This window comes from Lissotriton vulgaris, chromosome 4_1, assembly GCF_964263255.1.
Source record: "Lissotriton vulgaris chromosome 4_1, aLisVul1.2, whole genome shotgun sequence".
Taxonomy (NCBI): domain Eukaryota; kingdom Metazoa; phylum Chordata; class Amphibia; order Caudata; family Salamandridae; genus Lissotriton; species Lissotriton vulgaris.
This window is the reverse complement of record NC_141691.1, coordinates 170,386,763-170,410,350: the sequence shown is the minus strand read 5'-3', so window position 1 is coordinate 170,410,350 and position 23,588 is coordinate 170,386,763. Positions and strand designations below refer to the sequence as shown.

Genomic DNA, 23,588 nt, shown 5'->3' with positions numbered 1-23,588 from the left:
AAATTCCGGTTGCAAAACAGTAATTCTTTACCACCAGTATAAAGCTAGTGATAACCCATTCCCTCTGAGAACGTACAAAAATTATCTTTTAAGAGCAGGCAGTGCTCCCAAAGACCACTGCCTTCTCTTAAAAAATGAAACCGCAAAGTTCAATTTTTCTTTTTAAATGTATCCCGTTTTCCTTTTTAAAAAAAATGAGTGCTTTATTAAAAATCAATCACAGACATGATGGTCTTTGACCCCACCAGGCCACCATCCCTGTGATGTCTGCGATTCTTAATGGATCGTAAATTGTGACTTATCTCATTAATATGCACGCAATAGGCCTATTTGCGACCCACTAGGAATTTCTAATGAAACTCAATGAGTTTCATACATTAGGAATACCAATCTTCTAATTGCAATTTGGAGAGAATCTGTAATGGCTGGATTTTCTGTTTAGATGGGATCAGCCCCCAGGGGCCCCTATGACCCAGCCAAAACGTACTCACCTTCCGTCCTCAGGACCACCTATCCAGGCACCTGGTACCTACCTGAGGATAGGGAACTCGCAATATACAAGCTCATATTATCAAAAACACCACTAAATCTATAGGGATACTAAGAATACTCACTGATTACTAGGGATATCCATACCCTACACTACACTTATTCACATCAGTTGGCCTCGCGGTCACCCCGACCCAGACCGTTCTACCCTAGGGCAGATCTGACACACAATCTGGTGCGTCTACACACGTGGGTCTGCAGCCCCAGTGCTCTCCTTTTCCAAACCGTTCGCGATCCTGCAAAACCTACACACTGGTTCGACCCCCCAGTGCTCTCATTAATTAACTCAAGCCACAATCCTGTGGGTATTCCCACTGGTCTCCCACCCAGTGTTATCATTAACGCCGCATATCAACGACGACCACATTCCTATGAACACCTATACATATATATATATATATATTGGGATATTATCTCAGCTGTCTACTCGGGATGAAACTACAATAATAACTTTGATTGTGGGTCCAGATTATTGTGTATTACCTGCTCTTGGCATCAAAGGTCCACTCACTCCCTATTTATGTGATCACCACTTACCTGATTGGGATTACTCATCCATTCATGCGCCTGGGATTACCTAGAAGCGCCGTTTACCTTTAGTGAACAAGAATAGGGACTACACACCAGTTAGTTATAAACTGGGGACATTTTATTATAGTAATATAAACATTAATACAAATCTAACAAAGGCTATAGGTAGAACACACCGCTTGAAAGAGAAAAGATTACACATAACAGGAACACTCCGCTGAAAGGGAAAAGATTAAGTGTAGCTAATGTGATGAAAACAATATCACCTGATTAGTGTGAAGTCTTGTTCTAGCTGTCATCTGGGTTCCTCTCTCGTCTGTGCCTTGGCTCATCTCATGCTCTCTCTCCTCTCCTGCACTCTTGGGTACACCTCTGCGCTGATCGCTCTGTCTCTGGACTCCTCTCCCCCACACGAACTGTCTCTTCACCTTGCGTCTTCACTCTTAATAGTTCCTGCCGCTCTGATCACCGTTCATTCCACTATCTTAGTCGCTCTTTCTCTGCGCCAATGTCCAATTCCATCTGCTCCCATAGGTTAATCCACGAGCTCTCCTCTATCTCTTCTAAAAGGCATTACTTCAGACTCCAGCTATTCACACTTCCTCCTGATAAACAACTGCTTCTGACTGCTTCCTTCAGTTCCAGCTCACTATTCAACTCAGCTCTTCTCCAGATTGAACCCTCTCTCTCTCTCTGCCAACTCCACTCCACTGCTCTCCTCTCTGCTGGACTCTCCTCTGCTCGACTGCCCTCTGACTGACTCTCTCCTCGACTGACTGACTCCGCCTCTGCACTTCACAAATATAGAATGCTGTTTCCTCATGGAAAGTTCCAGCCAGCAGCTTCTTCCCACCAATCCCATGCACCAGGCTCCTTGCGCTAGACGCTCCCACAGTGGCACAGTCTGCTTGTTTCGTCTAGAGCCTGAGCCCGGGAACAATTCCTGATTAGATTCAGCTCTGGCCGGTTCTCTCCGGTCCGCTTAGGGCGAACAACAGTTATAACTATAAACATTACTTTTGCCCTAAAAAGCCTCTCTGCTTCCATCAAGATGGAGTCTCTCTAGCTTTAGGCCTGAAAGGGGTGAAATGCTCCTTAGCTCTGTCAGAATACCTACATAAACCATACCAATATGTCTAATATGTCAAAGCCAATAGGCAATAGACAGGTTAAAGTCAAGAATAAAGGCATATTAAGCAGCTATCCTCTTCTAGGTCTGGAAAAAGGGCTTAAAAGGGCCAACACAGGCTAAGAATACCTATACTAGATGCGAGCAAGAATAATGATCTATTATCACTGCTAAATAAAGCCAAAAACCCTGCCATTACAGAATCGCAATTAGGAAATCGGTATTCCTACTGTTTGTACATCTGGCCGTTGGTTCCTATGCATTTGTAGAAGAATGTAGGCATTGCAAGAGTCTCAAACATTAGTTAAAACTATGACAATATTTCAACCATTTAAAAACAAGTTTGAAATTTTATCAAAGGCCTGATGTTTGGCCCAAATAGTAAAGCTTCTTCCAAGAAGAGTCTCAAGTGCTGATGCCACCAGATTACCTTACATAAATTGCCCATCATAAACAGTCGGATAAGCGATTAAAGACACTGGCCGTTTGCCACTTGCAAGCCCATATTGCCAGCAATGCCAGAGTGGTTTTTTTCCACATAGACATCCATCCTGGCCAAAGCACCGATCTGGTGGTAACTTCAGTTTGGGATGATTTACATATCTATTGACATTCCCCAGACAGGAAAAAAGCATGCCAGAAGCAAGTCCTTCCTCGACTTGGTTCCTAGATTTTGCAATGATCGTCTTGAAAATTCAGACTTTGAGTAATTACTAGGTGTTGCAAGCCTTTGATTACCTTTCTTTCTGTTTATTTGGTCTGTCTGGTTCGGTTCTTCCTTATCAGTTGTCTCTTTAAATGTTGTTTTCAATGTCAAAAAGCCGATGGGGTATGTGTCCCTTACCAATTAATAAATCAATTCAGATTCAGTAGATCATTTCACTAAAAAGACAGTATTTAAATAATTTGTTGAGATTTCGGTTTATAAAATTAACTGTGAAACCTCTCTGCAAGAGAGGCATTTATAAGATGTTGTATCTTAAATCATGGGTACAGATAAACTGGAGAACCAAGACTGGGCCATAATCAGGATCATTAGAGAGGCTGGTTGATGACTGTTTCAATAACTTGATGGAACACAATGAAAGGAACTTTGGTTCATTGGGAAAAACTGCAGTTGTCTTTCGTGGGGTGAATCACTGTGATAAAGATGGTCTAACTATAACTCAGTTCAATTCACCTGAGAATACAGAACAGAACTATGAGATGAAGAGCTTTTTTGGCACCATGGCAGATGTAGGTTGGCCTTAATAGACTCCAAATGATAGGACACCAGATGTTATAAGACATAGGTGGCTCATAACACCAGCCTATTTGGGCCAAGTTCCAATTCAGGGGAGTAAAATATGTGAACAGATGGAAGATGAAGCGTTCCCTTTTGTTCCTTTCAGTTCAATATAATGGGTGAAAGTGGCCGGCCAATAGAAGTGCTACAACTCAGACATGGATCACTCAAGACAAATCTTGTACACATTTTATAACGGGGCACGGCTGAACCTGACAATGCCTCACTCTAATATAATATGGATGAGCCAGGTTCATCAGCGAGGGAAATGTGTATATTGGGGTCAGTGGGACTCCAGTGGTGTACAATCTATTTTATTCAGTTTGAAGGCGGTGGCTTCGTGTATTTTGAACAGCTCACCAAGGCAGATAGTCTCCTTAAAAAAGAGTTTTGATGGCTCCTTCCTATTCACCTCTGGTAATGAGGCAAATGTTGGCACTAAATGTAACTATCATATTCAGACATCTTATATGAAGGAGTTTAATCGAGAAGTACTACTTAAAGGTCCAATGTTCTTGAATCACAATGACAATAGTTGATTAGTTCTATAATCTTCTTTCTTTTCATGAAAACTATACAGCCACAGCCAGCATGTTTCGTTCTGAAGAGAACTTCTTCAGGGCGTAGTATTATGAACACCATTCTAGACAGGCCTTGTCGGCCACGAATTCTGGTTCTAAATCTGCCATTTGGACTTACGGATAAATAAAAATGGACATTGACTATTGGATACTTTCTGTACACTTGCCCACAACCACACATTGCGCCTGTCAAGGTTTAGGAGCATTCTATAAACCTAAAGAAGTTCTCTTAAGAATTAAACGCTTTGGCTGTCTCGTTTTTATAAAACAAAAATTCTATTAAAGAAAATTATAGAACTAATTGGATATTGTCATTGTGTGAGACCTCGGAACATTGGGCTTATATAGAGTGCTTCACTGATTAATTTTCATTGGTCTTTCTGCCTTGGCAACAGCATTGTTTGCAGCTAGAGCGGTTCAGGTTGTACACCTTTAGATAACTGGCGACAGACTTGGACGTGCGGTTTGCTTGAATTAGGTGCTTTGTGAATTGCTTCTTACATCAGATATTTGCAAAGACAGCTTTTGCTGGGCATGGAGAACCTACAATGAAAGAAGACGAGCCACTAGAAGAGATGAGAGAGGAATGAGAAAAGCACATATGACTTTGAGTCAATGTGGACTTGAGCACTGACCTTTTTGTAAAGAAAGCCTAGCTAGAAGACTTCCAAGATGACTAGATAAATATGCATGCTTGGTTCAGACTATAAAGGGTTCAACGTCCTGGCCATAGGTAAGGTTATGGCAGATAGGCAACGTACACACATATGATCTGGTAATTGCCATGGATACAACAGTTGTTCTGAGAGAGAGGTCTAATAAGCTAAACACATAGTAGCACAGTAGCTTCAGGTTGATGACAGAGCTAAGGTTCTTGGAATAGCAAGAGAGTGTTTACATCATATGGTAATATAAAAAATGGAGGACCATAGAGGTAGAATCAGCACACCAGATGTAATCGAAGCTAGAAAAAAGGCCTTCATTGATTAGTGTTTTAAACACCGGCCTGTGAAAATATTAAATACATCATTGATCAGCGGAGTACAGCCAATATGCTCAGGCTCGGCAATGGAAAAAATTATATACAGATGTCTTGGATTACCAAAGGGTCTACAAAATCAACTTTAGGTCTTGGACAATATGTATGTTTTACTTCCCTGCCACTCTGAGGGTGATGAGGCAATAGCACCATACTGCCTTGCATCCTTCAGCTTGAAAGTGACCTTGACCTTAAATTATCCACTGGTACCGGTATGTACTACAAAAATGTCCATGAGAAAAAACGGTTATGTGCACCAACCTGCAGCTAAAGAAAAATCTTTTTTAATGACTTATGACTTTAGCTACAGATCTGCATATCATTTTCCAAAACCAAATGTGTGCATTTGCTTTTTATACTATAAAGTTGTGCACAGGTTATTTTAGTGGGAGGACATTATTGGGAGTCCAAAGGTGCCTTTTATAACTCCAATGTGCTTAGGGAGTTCTTTATAAGTGAGTCTGCCAAAAATGGTGATGAAAGATCAAGTCTGGACTACATAAGTGTAGGGGTATTGGGCAATGACTGTGGATAAATTCCACCCCATAGTCCTTGTGCCGCCATCTAAGCATAGTTTCAGGTCATGCCCAGAAGCTACTAATGCCTGGTTACTAGGCTGAAGGCATCACCCTACTTCAAGATTCTATGCATACAGAAGAAGGCTACACCAAATGGGGTGTGAGGACAGGGGGACTTGACATAGGAAAGGGCTGAAGGCTGTCCCTTCCCTACAACTTACTGTAATGGCCGAAGGCCAGGCCCTGTGCCCCTTAACCAGCTTGCTATGGCTGAAGGGGTAACCAGTGATGCCACAAAGTGTGTATGCAGCACATGGCTAGTAGTCTCACCCTCCACCTGGATACCACTGGGACAGGCCTCTGAATCTGGTGAAAAGGGATTCATTAAAGTGTATATGCAACATAATTTTGGAAACGAAAGACCAAGGGCCTGCCACGGTCAAAGATTACACCCTGTGGCATGACTCATTGGGCATGGCTGGAGGCTGTGCCCTGTGGAAACTGTGAGCAATGGGCCCAGCACAGGTCTTGAGCATAAGCAGGCCATGTGAGCACTGAAGTCAAAGGGGTAGTGGCTACAGGCTATAGTGATTACTAAAGGAATAAAGGGGCCCAGACAATATTTTGGACAACTATTACCTTTCTGTGTGGCTTGTATGTGAGATTGTTTGGGATTTCAGTATAAGGCAAGGTAGAAAAGAAACTATGAGATTATGGCCCTGTGTCCTCAGACAGCTCACAACCGTTGCACGTAATCTAATACAAATGTGGCACACCAGCTCATGAATTAGCAAAGCACTAGCACCTTACATGAGAAGCCGCTCTAAACGAGAGGAATGGTAACAAAAGTAGTCCTGGAACACCAAACATCCTGGGTGGTGATACAAATCTGTCACACCACTTTCTGAACTAGCAAAGCACTAGCACTTTACATGGGAAACAGCTCTAAAGGAGAGGAATGGTATCAAAAGTAGTCCTGGATTTCACGGGATTGGCCATAGTTAGGCTGTGGGGTTTTAGGTTTAAACCTATAATAACTGATAAAACCCCACTGACAGAAAAATAGCCCTCACCGGTGAAAACATATAAACACTGAAAAAACACCTGCACAACCACAAACTAAATGCCATTCAAAGAAAGGAAAAAGAAAGTGAAAGAGTCATTTTGTTCTTACTGAAGGGGTCAATAAAATGTAACTTTGTTATACAAGCTAGCAGTAAGAAAGACTGGCTAACATTATTCTGCTTGAGTTTTGTTCTTTAGGGATGCAACTAAAATATTGTTTCTTCTTCCTTTTACTTTTTTCAGATTTATGGCCTTTGGTCTAAAGATGCAGGGTTGAGTTTCACGTTTTAGGTTTAGTTTAATTATTTTATAAACTATAGAGAATCAGGACATATCAAACTCACATTTGATATTTTGGCTGCATTTGATTCTTTCACTGATAGGTAAAATGGCTAGTTTCATAAAAATCTTTCCTAATATGTGTCATCACATTTGCCCACAGAGAATGTGTAAAAACCCTTAATACATCAGACCATAGTTTCTAGTGGGACAGTATTGATAGTAGGTGAATTGCCAACACCTCAGGCTTTAAAAATTAAGTGCAAGGTATAGTGACAAGTATATATATATCACCAAGCATCTGGGATAGTGGTGAAAACGTGACACCAGACTTTCGGAAAACATGGAACGCAGTGTCACTTATTATGCTCTGCAAAAAAGGTTCTTTCCAAGTTCAACAAAGATTGGAGTGATATTGTTTGTATTTGTAGTGATTCAGCAACGTATATAAAAAAATGTGTGTGATGACCTGTCAAAATTGATTCCCGAGCTGTAGTGATTCCCTGTAGGAGATCCTTGCCACTTGTTAGATGGTATGCTGAAAGCATCTTTACAATCTTCAGAGTTAATGAGGGATGCTATTGACTTTTTAGTCCATTCTGGTGCACTGTTTTCTTATGCCCAGGAACTAAAATGCAAATATTTATCATTTCGTGCTTTATGTGGCATCAAAGAAAGAGTCATCCCAACTGTGCCCTTTAGCTGACGGTTCTTAGCCCAAGGGGCTATGAATGCTGAGAGGGCCTTTTCACAGAAGTTTACATGGGAAGGATAGCGCGAGCGCGCATGACTAAAGACTCACTGAAGAAGTATTGTATGGTGTACTACAATAAGATTAATTTGCAAAAATCTCTTTGGACCTCATAAACACTATATGTACACTGTCTATTTACCATGTTCTTTCAGTGCAGAAAGCAAGCAATGATAAAAGCAAAACATTCCATAAACACCGGAAAAACACGTTTTCTGTTGTTTTTAGTGGCGTGAAAATGTGTAACCACTGATAACAACAGTTTTTTAAGATATTGAAAACACTGACAAAACCCCACCAGAATTTACCAAAAATAGAAACTGAAAACAGGACAGCCTAGCCATAGTGCAACGGTCAAACACACTCTTGCAAATAAGACCCAAGGCAATTGATGGCACCTAATAATTGCATTCCACCAACTATTTACCATTATATATTGCACAAAAATTGTTTTTATTTCTTTATAATGCAATGGTTTTAGTTAACTTATGCAAATAAACATTCCTTCATTCATTCATGGAAGAACATGTGTTTTTTCAACATTTATTTTTGTAAAGCTAAAAAAAATATGATAATCTTGATACTGCCAGAAATCTTTTTTTTTGTAAATATGCAATCCATTTAACTGTGGCAGTATCACTACACAATAAGGCAGCTGCTTGCTCAAAGAAACAGCCAATACTCATGATTTGGACAAACAAAGCTCAAAGGCCACATTCTCTAACTTTGTAAAAGGTAGCACCAGAGGGATATTTTTTTAAAGATACCAAAGTTAATTGGCTTGGAGGTTTCATCTAAATTGTTTTTTACAGATAATGTGATGACCCAAAGGTATGAGAAAATGCTAACTGATTAAGTTGGATAGGATCATTCACTGCAAAACACTGCATTACATATCTAAACTAAATGAAATTGTCTATCATTTCATGAGAATTAAGTACAGAACACAACTGTGAATTCCACAGGGCCAAATCGGGTGTTTAACAGTTAAAGAACTATGAAGCTATTTAATAGTGAAACTTGGTATGTACTACACTGCAAAATGCGCAAACCTGCAGTAGGAAGTCCATTAAAAGCACTAAAGTAATACTGCCATATAATGTACTGCCTTATGCCTTATAATTTGCAAAAGAAACTGGACCATATTTTGGACCTGGGTATTTATGGAAAAGCAGCAGTCTAGTCCCCATGTAATTTTTTGAACCCTTGCTCATTTTTCTCACTTTTCCCATTACTCCACCAGGCCCCAGGACATTTATTGATCCTTAGCTAATTTTTACACTTTTCCCATTACTCCATCATGCACTTATACAAAGTGACTCAGGGAAGTGTTGAGGAGGACAGATCCAGAGACCGTGCTCTGAGCCACCAAAGGCACCGTAAAATAGTACTTGGTTGTCAGTATCACATACTTAGGTGCACATGATTACACATTACACAGCTTGAACAGTAAGATGGAGGCACTCAAGTGCAAACAGAGCAGAAAAATAGGAATTTGTATAAACTGAGGAACTTTTAGGATTACGACGCTCCAAATTTCTGAAAACAATTCTGTAAAATAGGAGAATGACCTGAAAAATGCAGCTAGAACACTACATGCAGAATGCTTAGCAGGGACTTGGCCATACCCACAGCAATTATCTTAAGGGGAAGAGATCAAAGATCTGAAAGGTAAATCGAAACTTAATTTTGAGATAACATGATTGTTTAAAATTGCAAATAGAAAACTGGGAATAAAGAAGTGCCTTGGCCATCAAAGCATTGTAATGACACTCTAAAATGTGAAAGTACATAACGCATGTAGGAAAGTGCCCCTTTTTGCATGATTACCCCTCACGTTTTGCCTAACATGGGATGCAACCTGACTTGGTGTGCCCTGGGCCCCTGCCAATCAGGTTCCCAGGGCCTGCGTTCTTTCCCAAGGCTGTACCTTTGTACCCACAATTAGCACAGCTCTGGAAACAGGTAAGCCCCTTGTAAAAGGTACCATGGGTACTAAGGGCACTATGACCAGGATAGGCCTCTAAGGACTGCAGCACCTATTGTACCACCCTTGGAGGTCCAGTACCTGAAAAACCACAGGTTTCCATTGCAGGTTGCTTGTTTTTGTGCCGAGAACAGTGAAGAGTCGGCAAAGCACACCCTCTGCCTATGGTATAGAAAAGTCACCCTTCTAGTAGGGTGCTCTAGCCCTAAGATGAGGGTACCGTGGCATGAACCCAGTACCCCTACAGTGTCTAAGCCTATTGTTAGACATTGTAAGTGTAGCAAAGCCATCAAGATTACATGGTCTTGGAGATGGTCATTACGAACTCCACAGCTCCATAATGGCTTTACTAAAAACAAGGAGGTTTGGTAGCAAACTTCTCAGCACAATAAACCCACACTAATACCAGTGTTGAATTTAATGTAAAATGCACTCAGAGGGCATCTTGGCGATGCCCCATGAAAATCGATCAGCCCTGGTGTGGTTCCTGAATGGCTGCCCGCCACTTGCCACCACCAGACAGGTTTCTGCACCACTGGGTAGAGGGCCTCCGGTCACAGGGTCCATAAACAAAGGCAATCATGGGCAGAGGTGTCATTCTTCCTCCCCCAGGATGGGCTGGGTTCACAAAATGTGAACTTCAAAGGCCTCCCGCTGTTGTAAGATGTACTTGCCTTTTGCTGCCCACAGCAACTGCCTCCCAACGGTTCTGCACCCCTACTTTGTGCAGAAGAATCGGCTGCAAATCCACCACCCCTTGTGGGGGAGGTGAGGTGAAACACACTTCTCAGTCCCCTCCATCTTGAAGATAGGGGACTCACCCAATTAGGGAGTGGCTCATGCCCCCTACCACTGATGGGTGGCAAGGAAGGGGCCCATTGGTCCTGCCCTGCATAACCCTTAAACACCGCTAAATGTTGTATTTAGGGGCAACCCTGAACCTTACCTCCTCAGAATTGAGGAAGAAAGAAAGACTGAAAAGCTGTGCTGACCCAGGAAGAAGAAGAGGACACCACCTACTTTGGCCCCAGCCCTAACGGTCTATCCAGTCTGCCAGCATACAAGCAAGAACCGAGGCGAGCCAGCAACCCCCAGAGCCCTGAAGTCCTGCCCTGCAACCCTCTTACAGACTCTGTCTCCTGTGAGTGCTGAATTAGCTCAAGCAAAGACTTACCCACAGAATCCGGATTCCGACGACTCCCCGATTCTGTACCACTCTGCACCAGACACCCACGGCCTGATTTCGAGTGGCTCAACATGACAATGAGGTCTCCCCAGTGATCCTTCCCTGGGTTCTGGTGATCTCCGACCTTCCCCAAGCTTCAAGACAACACCGGCAGCCTCAACCTGAAAGGTCCGCTCCGACCACAGCCGCAGCTGATAAAAAATAAAGACGACGCCAGAAGACACCCCTGCATCCAATGCCCCCCAGCCTTGGGTGGCCCAACCAATGGTGTCCAGGCATCCCCAAAGAACCCATCTTACCCCACCAGTCGGTGGTCACCTGAAGCAATGTCGCACAACCAAAGGTCTCTATTGAAAAGCACAGGGTCTCCGATGTCCTATTTGCACCCAGCTGCCCCAGTGCCGCTGGTGGTGCAGCTCCTGTGTTGGTCATAGGCCCCTGCAGTGCTGACCTTAACCCCAGGAGCTTTGCTCCCATAACCGAGTAGCCTGCTCATCAGCAGTCCCTAACCGAAGGCCCCCTTAGCCCTATTGGCTGACATTGGGCCCCTGCACTCTGCACCTGGTTGCCCTAGTGTCGCTGGTGGTTCAACTTGAGTGCCCATCTGGACCTTGGGGAGCCTTGGTCCTAACCCACAAAACTCCTATTCATATAAGTGGTGTACTTACCAGAGAAACCGCTAACACTTTTCTCCCATAAGAACCCATGTTCTGAGATTTGGGCCTAAAATGTTTTGCTGAACTGATGTTTGTATGGAGAAAAGAAAACTCAACAGAAAATGTATGAAAAGTCTTACTTACTTTGAATTGTGAGATCCTAAGGTGTGGTAGCTAGGCATACCACCCTCTGTACTCCAAGTAATCCAAAAGTAACTAAAAAGTAATCTAAAAATAATTACTGTGCAATTTAAACTGTTTCCAAAGCATATACAAACCTGTAACGATTACTACTTCTATCACACCTGTATTTCCTTCAACAGTCTGGCATTTGAGAGTATATTTTACTTACCTATTCCAAGTCCTTATTGGTTCTAAAATAGGTTTATCAAAAGAGGGGACTAGAGGGCTTTTTAAAGAGGTCCAGCAACAATGCCTAGTCAGATCAATGAAGCAAAAGTGGATGCTGTTCTTCTAAAAGGATATTGCCTAGAGATCAAGAAAAGGCCACGGTCAACAACCAAGTACGGTTAGTTGTTGTGTTGAGGTTACAAGAAGCAGGAAGGAGAGGGAGTGTGTAGGGAATAAGGGGGGATCCCACTGTGGCGGAACTAGGGTCCTCACACAACGTTAAGAAAAGAAAAACCTGACGAGGAGCAGGTCCAAATGATGAAGCATGACACCTAGCTTGCTGGGTGTGTGAGGACCCTAGTTCCGCAACAGCGGGATCCCCCCTTATTTCCTACACACTCCCTCTCCTTCCTTTTTCTTGTAACCTCCACACCACAACTAACCTTAATTGGTTTTTGACCTTTGCCTTTTCTCGTTCTCTAGGTAATATCCTTTTAGAGGAACATCATCCACTTTTGCTTCATTGGTTCTAAAATAAAACATAAGTATACCTTTTTTATGCTTGCCTCATTGGTCTGGATTTTGTCATTGGGTGAGTGTAAACAGTCCTTGATTGAGTGAATACAATAAATGCTTAACACGCCCAATGGATAGGCCTAAATGCTCGCCCACACTACCACAAAGAGATCTGTTAGTACTTACTTAATTTAGCCTCTGCTATAGCTTTGGTGACTCCCTGGACTCTGTGCACACAATACCTCATTTTGGTATAGTATATACAGAGCCAGCTTCCTACAGCACAAACAAGTAAGAGAATACTCTAGTTTTCAACATGTTTCGGCTCACACTTTATGAACCAAGAGGTATAGGAGTAAGGCGCCCAGTTTTACGTTTTTACAGATAAACACAGACAGAAAACAATGTGTTTCCTGACTGTATTTTTTTTTATAAGCAGAAAAATACAGAAAATAGTGCTTCTTTCGGGCGACTCTCCATGCTGTTTTTCATGATTTCTAGGACAACAGCCGAGCAGATAGATAGCATAGGAAGGTAAACATAGGTTGAGATTTCCCTAAATACAGGCGTATGTTAACATATATTTGAATCTGAATGCTTATATTCACCTGTAGGTGTAGTGTTTTACTATATATGTCTGCTTAATTTTTTAAACGTAACAGGCAGCAAAGTGTGAGTACATGTTTATCAGTTAAGCTGTTGCGTGCCCTACCTCCTTGGTGCTGCGCACGACCAACAGACGACGCAGCCCGCCCACTTTGTTGAACGCCTGCACTGCAATGGAATGTCCGCTGCGGTAAACGGGTTAAATAAATGTGGAAATGCACCATTTTACGACTTCATTTATTCGCCAAACACAAAATAAATATGGGTAAATACAATAAGATGGCAAAAAAGTAAATATGGATAAATACAGCGGGAAATGTGAAAAAAATAAATACCATAAAACCGGGAGGCCTATATTCAAGCAGCAATATTCTCTTATAATTAGTTTGATCCAGAATTAGCTGATTATATCCTCAAAACTGTCACTCACTTTATGTATTGTTGATAAGGGTTACTCAAAAGGAACCCAATGATATTTGCCATAGAACAACACATCTTCAGTTGTGTGATGTAGAATAAAGGAATGGTCCTTTCTGCCAATGTTTAGGCTCCCTTGAGTCTTTTGCCCATCAGTGTTATTGTGCAAAGGGCCCCATGCCGCAGTCTGCTGGCTCAGAGGCCCACTGTACCATCAGCATGCAGATAACAAGGTGTGCACAAACGTCTGGGCTCCCTTGATTCGGTTGCCCAACACAGTCATTGTGTACAAAGGGCCCCAGATCACAGTCCACTGCTCGGTAGCATAAAGGGAACATGGTGTTCAAATGGTACCCAAGGAGTTCCGCTATATGTGTATATACTTTTTCAGTCCTGTGAGTCGGAAAAAGCTGGTGATCATTTATGCCAATATCTGGCCTCATTTTATTCTGTGGTCCATCAGTTTCCTTCTGTACAAAGGGCCTTAGAGCATAGTCCGCTGACCCACTGCACCACCAGCGTGTAGCCGATGCCCTGCCACATATCTGATTTGAGGCATGCCTACCTGTATTCATCCACGCCTTGTGGCACGCTGGTGCTGCTGTTGTGTGAATGATGCTGATGCAGCTGATATTAAACCCTGATGAAGTAAGTACAACAGCGGGGACACCACATTTGCCTATTTTGTTTATCACTTATTAAAATAAAGATTGCTATATGCTGTGCCTCTCATGACAGCGTTTGACAAATGCTCTGGAAAGATTATCTTACATTACAGAACAGATAGACTCAAATACCTTACTGGTGCCTTGAAAAAATAGACTTGAAGATGATAAAGCCTTTTAGTGACCAATGCAAGCAATATCCTAATCTTTCAGTTAGATGGCCAAGTTTAGGGACCTTATATGACCAGTCTTCGAATCTTAATGCACTAATTTAGCAAAAACAGGAAATTAATACCAGCAAGGGTTGGGAGAGGTAACATTTGAAAGAGGAATGAACAGCCAACTGGCTGTGATTTGTAAGGCTTCTCAGACATTAGATAGTACAAAAGCCTGAGTTATAACATGTTCAGCTATTAACCCAGAGGGAGAGAAATAGTCTCCCTAAAGGTCAGTCAGCAGGTGTTTATGTTGTAAAACATATTGGTAGGTAGGCTCAACTGTAATTTCTAACTGGTTTGAAAGGTTAATAGAAGGAGTACACAACTGTTTTTACTGTGGCACACTAACATCTAATGAAGGCGTGACCAATGTAGGTCCCGAAGTACCGCATTTCAGGCTATATACAGAAACGAATGTACATTGAGTGAATCTAAATGGATCTCATTTACAAAGTCAGTGGCTACCCTGAAAATCCGTCATGGATTCGTCCCACCAGCAGCACTACTGGACACCACTGGTCTAAGTGGACACTTGAGCAGAAATGTAACCACTGTGATCTTGCTTTTGTTCCCTTTCCAACAGGTCAATGACTCAGGCGAACCAGGAATCGGCCCCGTCTCAAGCGGCCCCAGCCTCACAAAGCCTTCTAGCAGCTCCACCAGTCCAGACCCATGAATATACCACCACTCATGAAGAACATGTCTACATTGCCACCCACCACGAAGAAATGGAAGAGGAGAACACTCCTGCTGTAGCATAGACGTCTAATCGACGACTGGACTTGGAACCCAAGACATTGTAAATCTGTTGCTTTTCTACGCTGTGGCGCTCTTCGACATCTGTATTGACCAACTTCTTGAATATCAAGAACCTTAGCACCTAACAGTGATAAGTTAGAGTAGAGATATAGTTGTAGAAAGGAACTTCTTTCTTCTGTCTTTAAGTCCCAAATGTAATTTGTCTTATGTAATGCCATCAGGTACAATATTAGCACCATCGACCACTGTACAGCAGGATTTATCTTAATATACGCATGAAAACCACCCTCTCAGGCAGGGTGGCTTGATTCAGGAAAGGAAGGCGTACAATTCATAATCGAAATTACCTAAGAGATGCTGACAAGTAGAGGTCAATTTCTATTCATCTTGATACAGATGAGAGTCAATGGCACAGAAAAACATTTCCCTTTTGATGAAAATAAATAAGGGATAAAAAAGCATACAGGTGTAGAAAATTGCAAGATGCATCATTTAATGATCCAGGCCAATATATATATTTTTTTTAATATAGGAGGTTTATGCTAAGGGGTTAGAATATTAGTAAGGAATCCAATATGTGGACAATGTAAAGGGAAAAAAGTGAATTGTCCAGGATTATATAATTTGGTCAGTCGGGAAGCTGGTGTCAGAATTTAAAGATTACATTTAGTCAATGATCACATCTCCTCCATGAAATTGTCTCTTTGATCAATAGCCATGCTATAGAACCTCTATATGAAGAGGATATAACATACTACAACTTAAGAACATGATGGGTACTTGTGTGAAACGTGCAGTAAACCTTTTTTGTAATAAACATCAATGTTGAGTGGTATTTTAATGCCTCTCTTACAAAACACTGATCCTATAGGTTAGCAATGATTAACCTCAAAGCACTAACTCCTGACTTAAGTAAAAAATCGACATCATCTTACAAAGAGGCGAGGACAAAATTGGAAATTTACCCTGTCAATGTCTCATGAAATTGCAATGTTTTAGGTGACTATGGAGGGTTTACGTCACTGACGTTTAAGCAACTGATAAAAGACGGGGAGGAGTAAATAAGACCTATATCATAATTATGACATTACTTCTGTAAAACGGCTAAATTGGTGGCATTTAATTTCCAACAATAAGTGTCATACAGTTCATAACTGTTGTTTTATCTATGGCGAAACCTAGCTAGTATTAAATGGCATGTTCATTCTATAACGCATGCAGGGTGGAGCCTCGCGGCTGCATATATTCGGATCTGTGGTTTCTTCCAATCTGTCACACAAACCCTCTGTCAATGTTGTGACATTGAATAGCTAATTGCACAATATTTTGAGCACCATTCTTAAGTTTCCAAGATTTAAAGCCAAAATAAATTTTAAAAAATCAACATTAACCTAGATAATTTGAGTGTCCAAATCTCAGAGATTATATACAGATTAAGGATGCTGGTCTCGAAATATCCAGCGAAATGCAGACATTTAGGGTCACAGCAGCCAAATCTTTATCTTGAATCAGTTTCCAGCAGAAGTCTGCATTTAAGAGGGAAAGAGCTACAATGTACTAGATACCATGCGCGTCACCCATCGTACTCTTCTTCTATGATTAGTTAGATTAGCAGTAACCTCCCCAATTGCACATCGTGGTTGACTTTAGACTGAAGTGAATCATAAATTCTCCTTTGTTGACAGAGCAAGATACCCTCTTAAAACAACAGGGTATCAAGGTACTAAGAAGTTCATTCTTGCAAAAAACTAGGAAGCAGTCTGAAGTTTAAATTTACAGCAATGTGCACAACATGGTTCTTCTGCAGTGGTTTATTGCTTTGTGTTGGGAAATATTATTATTGTATTCTTACAGTTTACTTGTCCCAGAGAGCCACTCTGATATTTTTTGGCAGCCATCTTGTGCTTTGTGGGCTGTCATGCCTCTTCATCTGCACAACCTTTTCTCCCCTAGAAATGATGAGTCTCTTCGCACTGTAATGTAGTGCTTTGGACCGCCTTACAAGATCCAAACATTCCTGGTTTGCACACCAAGGCCTCCTTGAGGGCACAAAAACAGGAGTTGAAAGTCTGCATCCCAAGATGGATGGGCTGTGGGTCAGCACAAACAGGGAAGGGGTTTGCAAATGTCAGCTCCACACTCTGTAAACACTGTTACTGTTATCTAATTGCAGCTGGTTGACTTATGGACTATGTGTTAGTGCACTAGAAAAACAAAAGAAAACCCACTATTTAAATAGGCGCATTAGCCGGAAGCAGCAGACATCTGGAAACGCCAGTAACCAGTTAGATGTAAGAGGCAACTGGGATCAAATGGTGTTTTGTCACCGCAGTTCATTCGATCTCGAAAACCCCACATGCCAGCATCTGGATCCAGTAGAAATCATTAGAAACTGGTGAACTGGAATTTCTGAAAATTTGATTTTTCTTATTTAAAAAAACATGTGCTCACACTTCGGTACACCCAGCTGCCTTCTGCTTTGTCAAATGTCCATTTCAGTTTGGTTTTTTTTCATTCGAGGAATGTTACAGAGGTGGTGGGGGTAGGTCATTCAGAAATGATCACGTGGTTAAAATTGTAATTTGTATTAATCGAAATTATTAGGATCTCTTACTTTAAGATTTTGATTTTATGTGTATTGTTGTGGTAGTAATATTGTGAAAGGCAATGGCGGTTGTGTTTTGAACTATTGTTCAGGAAGTAGGTGCAGTCTAATTAGTGTTTTCACTACTGTGATGCCTGTGGAAATGGAACATAAAATTCGCATTTTCTGGGAGTTGATGTTTTATCTAATTTTGTCAACTATAACGCATTCTGCTGGGCAAAGTACACTTAGAATGAGCCACTTCATTTTGTTTTTCGTTAGCTTTAGCATGTTTCTTATTGATGTATTACTAGAAAATTTACTAAAACACTTTAAATAGAAAAAAACGTATCTCCATTTTTATCCATGGCCTCCCGACTGATTGTGTCAATCATCACCTATATTTCTATTTTCTTCAGTTTAGATTTTTATACCTGCTTTTTTAATTCCCCTCCGGAATGTTTGCGTGCCTAGAAAACGCACCAGCTAGTAAGCCTCCTAATTAACTTTACAAAGTGTTTTGTTAAATAAAATAAAATATCCAGGAAACAAGGTTGGCTGATTTATTTTGCTGAAAATAAAGTGGGCAAAAGGAAGTATTTGAGACAGCTGTTAAGGGTTTTCATTGAGCTGATAATACGGCTAAGGTTAGCTGCAGAGGGACTCGGGAGTCAGCAAACACGCGTGATTGGAAGCTTTGGAGACGGTGAAATGCCGCGTCATCGCACCATCAGTGCAGTTCCCAAGGCACGTCACGTGTCACCAGATAAATGAGCACCGTCTGTGGAACCATAAGCACCTCCTGTGGGTGTTTCGAGTCATCCAATGTTCCTGTTCAGAAAAACGAACACATAACAAATGGCTTCAAGATAATTAACGTAGAGTAGTATAAAGATATGGCGGGAGGTGATAGCTACTGTGTGCTCAAACTGCGATTAAAGCCTCTATTTCCACTGAACAAGCTTGTTTTTTAGGCCCGATCTAAAGACAGCTTTATCTTCCTTAATAGACTTATGTAAAAAAAAAAAAATATATATATATATATATATATATATATATATATATTACCTACTGGCGATAGCCAGTAGGTATATATAGTTAGGATTTTTTCTCTATGGAACTTTTGAAAATTCTATGCCTAATAACTTTGGCGTTTGTGGACGGAATTGGCTGAAATTTTCAGGAAAATGGCACATTTTGTTTCTGAGCAGCTCCTGGAAATTTGGGGGGGGGTTCGTCAAGGGGGGGCCGAGAAAAAAGGGGGGTCCCAAAACGCGTTTTTCCCATGTTAATTTCCATAGGGCGGTTGGCCTCACTTTTAGCCCGAACGGCTGAATAGATTTCCACGAAACTTGGCAAAATTGTAGGGACTGTTAGCCCGATGTGCCTTTGCTAGGTCTCAATATATGTGCTTCAGTGGATTTTGAGAAATTAACGTTTAAAACAAGATATATATCTGTAACAGCGCTCCGGGCTGCGCTCCGGTTCGCGTACTTTTCGCGTATCGGAACTTTGCGAAGCTGATTGGCTCTCCGGTGTCTGTCAACATTCTAAACAGTCCGGAGCGGCCGCCATCTTGTCTCTCGGTAGGATCGAGAGACAAGAGGAGGCCAAAACAAAGGGGGAAATGAAGGAAAGGGGGCAAGGTAGACCCCTTCTGACCCCCTAGGATTGATGAGGGGGATATTATAGAGCCACGCGGGGCCCCAAAAAAAAAAAAAAAAAATCCGATTTTTTCGCTGTAGAGACGCGTCTTGGTACGCGAACCGGGCAGCTAACCGGGAAGCTAACCGGGAAGCTAACCGGCAGTGTAACGGGAGTTTGAGGAGTAGCTGATTGGCTGTCAACATTGTAAACAGTCCGGAGCGGCCGCCATCTTGTCTCTCGGTAGGATCGAGAGACAAGAGGAGACCAAAACAAAGGGGGAAATGAAGGAAAGAGGGCGAGGTAGACCCCTTCTGACCCCATAGGATTGTTGAGGGGGATATTATAAAGCCACGCGGGGCCCAAAAAAAAAAAAAACATCCGATTTTTTTTGCCGTAGAGACGCGTCTTGGTACGCGAACCGGGCAGCTAACCGGGCAGCTAACCGGGAAGCTAACCGGCAGTGTAACGGGAGTCTGAGGAGTAGCTGATTGGCTGTCAACATTGTAAACAGTCCGGAGCGGCCGCCATCTTGTCTCTCGGTAGGATCGAGAGATCGAGAGACAAGAGGTGGAAAAAAAAAAGGTGTAAATGAATGAAAGGGGTAAGGCAGACCCCTCCTGAACCCCTAGGATTGATGAGGGGGCTATTAAAGTTCCCTGCGGGGCATAAGAAAAAAAAATTGCAATTTTTCGCGGTAAAGGTGCTTCCTGGTACGTTAACCGGGCAGCTAACCGGCAGCGTAACGGGAGTCCGACATATTGTGTTTTTTGAACGTTTGTGATATGTGTACGTGTGGATTTTGTCTAATTAAGGTTAAAAAAATATATATATATCTTTAAGCGTGTTCTGGCGCGCTTACGTTTTGGGTTTGGTTTGCGCTGCAGAGACGATACGTCACGGTTATGCGATGCATCATGAGGCGTCTCACGGGCTACGTGATACGTCACTTAATAAAGAATATATTTTACAGCTATAGATATTAGCTTTTAAAAAACCAATGAAATTCACAGAAAAAACCATAGGTTATAGACCATATATAGTTAGGAATTTGCATTTACAAAACCTTGAAAATTCACTGAAAAAACCATAGGTTATAGACCATATATAGTTAGGGATTAGCATTTAAAAAACCTTATTTTATTTGCACAAAACCATTGAAATTCCATATATAGTTAGTTGCACTAACTATATATCGCGGACCCGCAATCCACTGCTAATGATGTCACATATTACATCATTCATGACATGGTCAGTGACATCACTGATGACATCACTGATGACATCTCAAATGACATCACTGATGACATCACTGATGACATCTCAAATGACATCACTGATGACATCACTGACATCTCATTTGACATTACTGATTACATCACTGATGATATCATTTATGTGATAATACATCTGCAGACTCTAATATAACCTTACATACACTCAGTGTAAACAGGCACTCACAGACTGTCACACATCCATGGAGTTACTCACACACCTAGTCAGTCATGCAAAGAATCAATCACATCTCCATTTCCTCAACTATACAGTTATACACACCTTACTTATTCAAACATATAGTAACACATATTTACTCTCTTATACAATCCTTGATACAAGTTCACAATGATTCATACAGCCACTCACACATTCACTGGCTCTTATGTTCAGTTATTTATATATGTCAACTCTCACATGGAGTGTGTTTTACATATGTACTTACTTTGACATGTAGCACTGAGATATCCATTCACTCACCAATATACTCATGCACACAGTCAACTGTCCATACAGCTGTTTCTACATGCACTTTTGAACCCATACACCTAGGGAATCAACTGCTCACACATCTATGCACAGAGTTATACACCTCCCAGCCACCCACACACATACTCAGTCTCCCATACAAATACTTGGGCAACCATTCAATAACCCATATAGTTACTGATATAGCTACTGATTTAAACATGCAGCAGTTTACAGAACAACATAAATAATGATTGCCAAATTAAGACACTTTAATCACTAACCCATACACTCAGTGAGACACATTTAATCATTCTCTCATACAGTCAGTCATGCACCTACTAAATTCTTCATCCAGACACTTATACATCCACTCATTCTTCAATATGTAAGACATATTTTAACTTTACAGAAACATACAGTCACTGGGTGTTGTCATCAATGATGTCATCAGTGATGTCATCAGTGATGTCATTTGAGATGTCATCAGTGATGTCACTGACCATGTCATGAATGATGTAATATGTGACATCATTAGCAGTGGATTGCGGGTCCGCGATATATAATTAGTGCAACTAACTATATATGGAATTTCAATGGTTTTGTGCAAATAAAATAAGGTTTTTTAAATGCTAATCCCTAACTATATATGGTCTATAACCTATGGTTTTTTCAGTGAATTTTCAAGGTTTTGTAAATGCAAATTCCTAACTATATATGGTCTATAACCTATGGTTTTTTCTGTGAATATATATATATATATATATATATATATTTCACCTTCCAGGCAGAAAAACTACCAGTGACGAGACTTGTGCAGACCAAAGTGTTTTATTTCTCTGTCGCCCTCGGACGCGTTTCGCCTGACCAACAGGCTTGTTCACCGATACCGTCACTGGTAGTTTTTCTGCCTGGAAGGTGAAGTGTTGTCGGGACTGGCTCCAGAGGTCCCGTGTGAGACGAGACACCCGCTGTTTTGGAAGGTGGCAGTTTTTCTTCTGGAGAAGGAGGAGTAGTAGATATATATATATATATATATATCACACAAAAAATCCCCAGAGGCAGGATCGCACTCCGCAGCAGATAAGTTTACACAAAACTCTTTTCTTAGGCATGTGGCTTCCCTTCCCCATCTATTGTCCACAGACCTGACGCGTTTCGAAGCTTTTGCTTCTCTTCAGAGGTCGATAATCAGCAGGACGTTTTATCAGGCTCTCCGTTTCCCAGCTGAATTGCTTTCCATAATTGCACAGCTTCCGACGTGCCTCCGTTTTGGAAATAATTTTGCTCATTGCATGTTGGGAGTTGGAGTCTTTTTAGCCATTTTGCACTCTCCATTAGGTTTGTCCGCTGTATCACAATTAGGACACTTTTCAAAGCCCTCCATTAGGCTCCAGGATGAGACTTCACATGCCTTTAGTTCAAAACCTGCTGTGCCCATCAGAACGTGACGTTACACTTCTGCGAGACCGTTCAGTTGCTCTTCGGCGGTGCGTGGTCCTCGCGGCCTGGAAGCGCCGCGTACATGTCACACAAAAAATCCCCAGAGGCAGGATCGCACTCCGCAGCAGATAAGTTTACACAAAACTCTTTTCTTAGGCATGTGGCTTCCCTTCCCCATCTATTGTCCACAGACCTGACGCGTTTCGAAGCTTTTGCTTCTCTTCAGAGGTCGATAATCAGCAGGACGTTTTATCAGGCTCTCCGTTTCCCAGCTGAATTGCTTTCCATAATTGCACAGCTTCCGACGTGCCTCCGTTTTGGAAATAATTTTGCTCATTGCATGTTGGGAGTTGGAGTCTTTTTAGCCATTTTGCACCCTCCATTAGGTTTGTCCGCTGTATCACAATTAGGACACTTTTCAAAGCCCTCCATTAGGCTCCAGGATGAGACTTCACATGCCTTTAGTTCAAAACCTGCTGTGCCCATCAGAACGTGACGTTACACTTCTGCGAGACCGTTCAGTTGCTCTTCGGCGGTGCGTGGTCCTCGCGGCCTGGAAGCGCCGCGTACATGTCACACAAAAAATCCCCAGAGGCAGGATCGCACTCCGCAGCAGATAAGTTTACACAAAACTCTTTTCTTAGGCATGTGGCTTCCCTTCCCCATCTATTGTCCACAGACCTGACGCGTTTCGAAGCTTTTGCTTCTCTTCAGAGGTCGATAATCAGCAGGACGTTTTATCAGGCTCTCCGTTTCCCAGCTGAATTGCTTTCCATAATTGCACAGCTTCCGACGTGCCTCCGTTTTGGAAATAATTTTGCTCATTGCATGTTGGGAGTTGGAGTCTTTTTAGCCATTTTGCACCCTCCATTAGGTTTGTCCGCTGTATCACAATTAGGACACTTTTCAAAGCCCTCCATTAGGCTCCAGGATGAGACTTCACATGCCTTTAGTTCAAAACCTGCTGTGCCCATCAGAACGTGACGTTACACTTCTGCGAGACCGTTCAGTTGCTCTTCGGCGGTGCGTGGTCCTCGCGGCCTGGAAGCGCCGCGTACATGTCACACAAAAAATCCCTAGGGGCAG

At 41.9% G+C, this 23,588-nt stretch overlaps 1 protein-coding gene across 1 annotated transcript in view; it reads left to right on the top strand.

Moving 5' to 3' along the window:
- The window catches only part of VSIG1 (V-set and immunoglobulin domain containing 1), a 104,137-nt gene extending 86,286 nt beyond the window's left edge, over positions 1 to 17,851 (top strand). The window contains exon 7 of the mRNA XM_086918470.1: positions 14,913 to 17,851. Coding sequence (XP_086774596.1) covers positions 14,913 to 15,090 — 178 coding nt within the window. The 3' untranslated portion in view covers positions 15,091 to 17,851. The remainder of the gene's footprint in view (positions 1 to 14,912) is intronic.
- Positions 17,852 to 23,588: the final 5,737 nt, after the last annotated feature.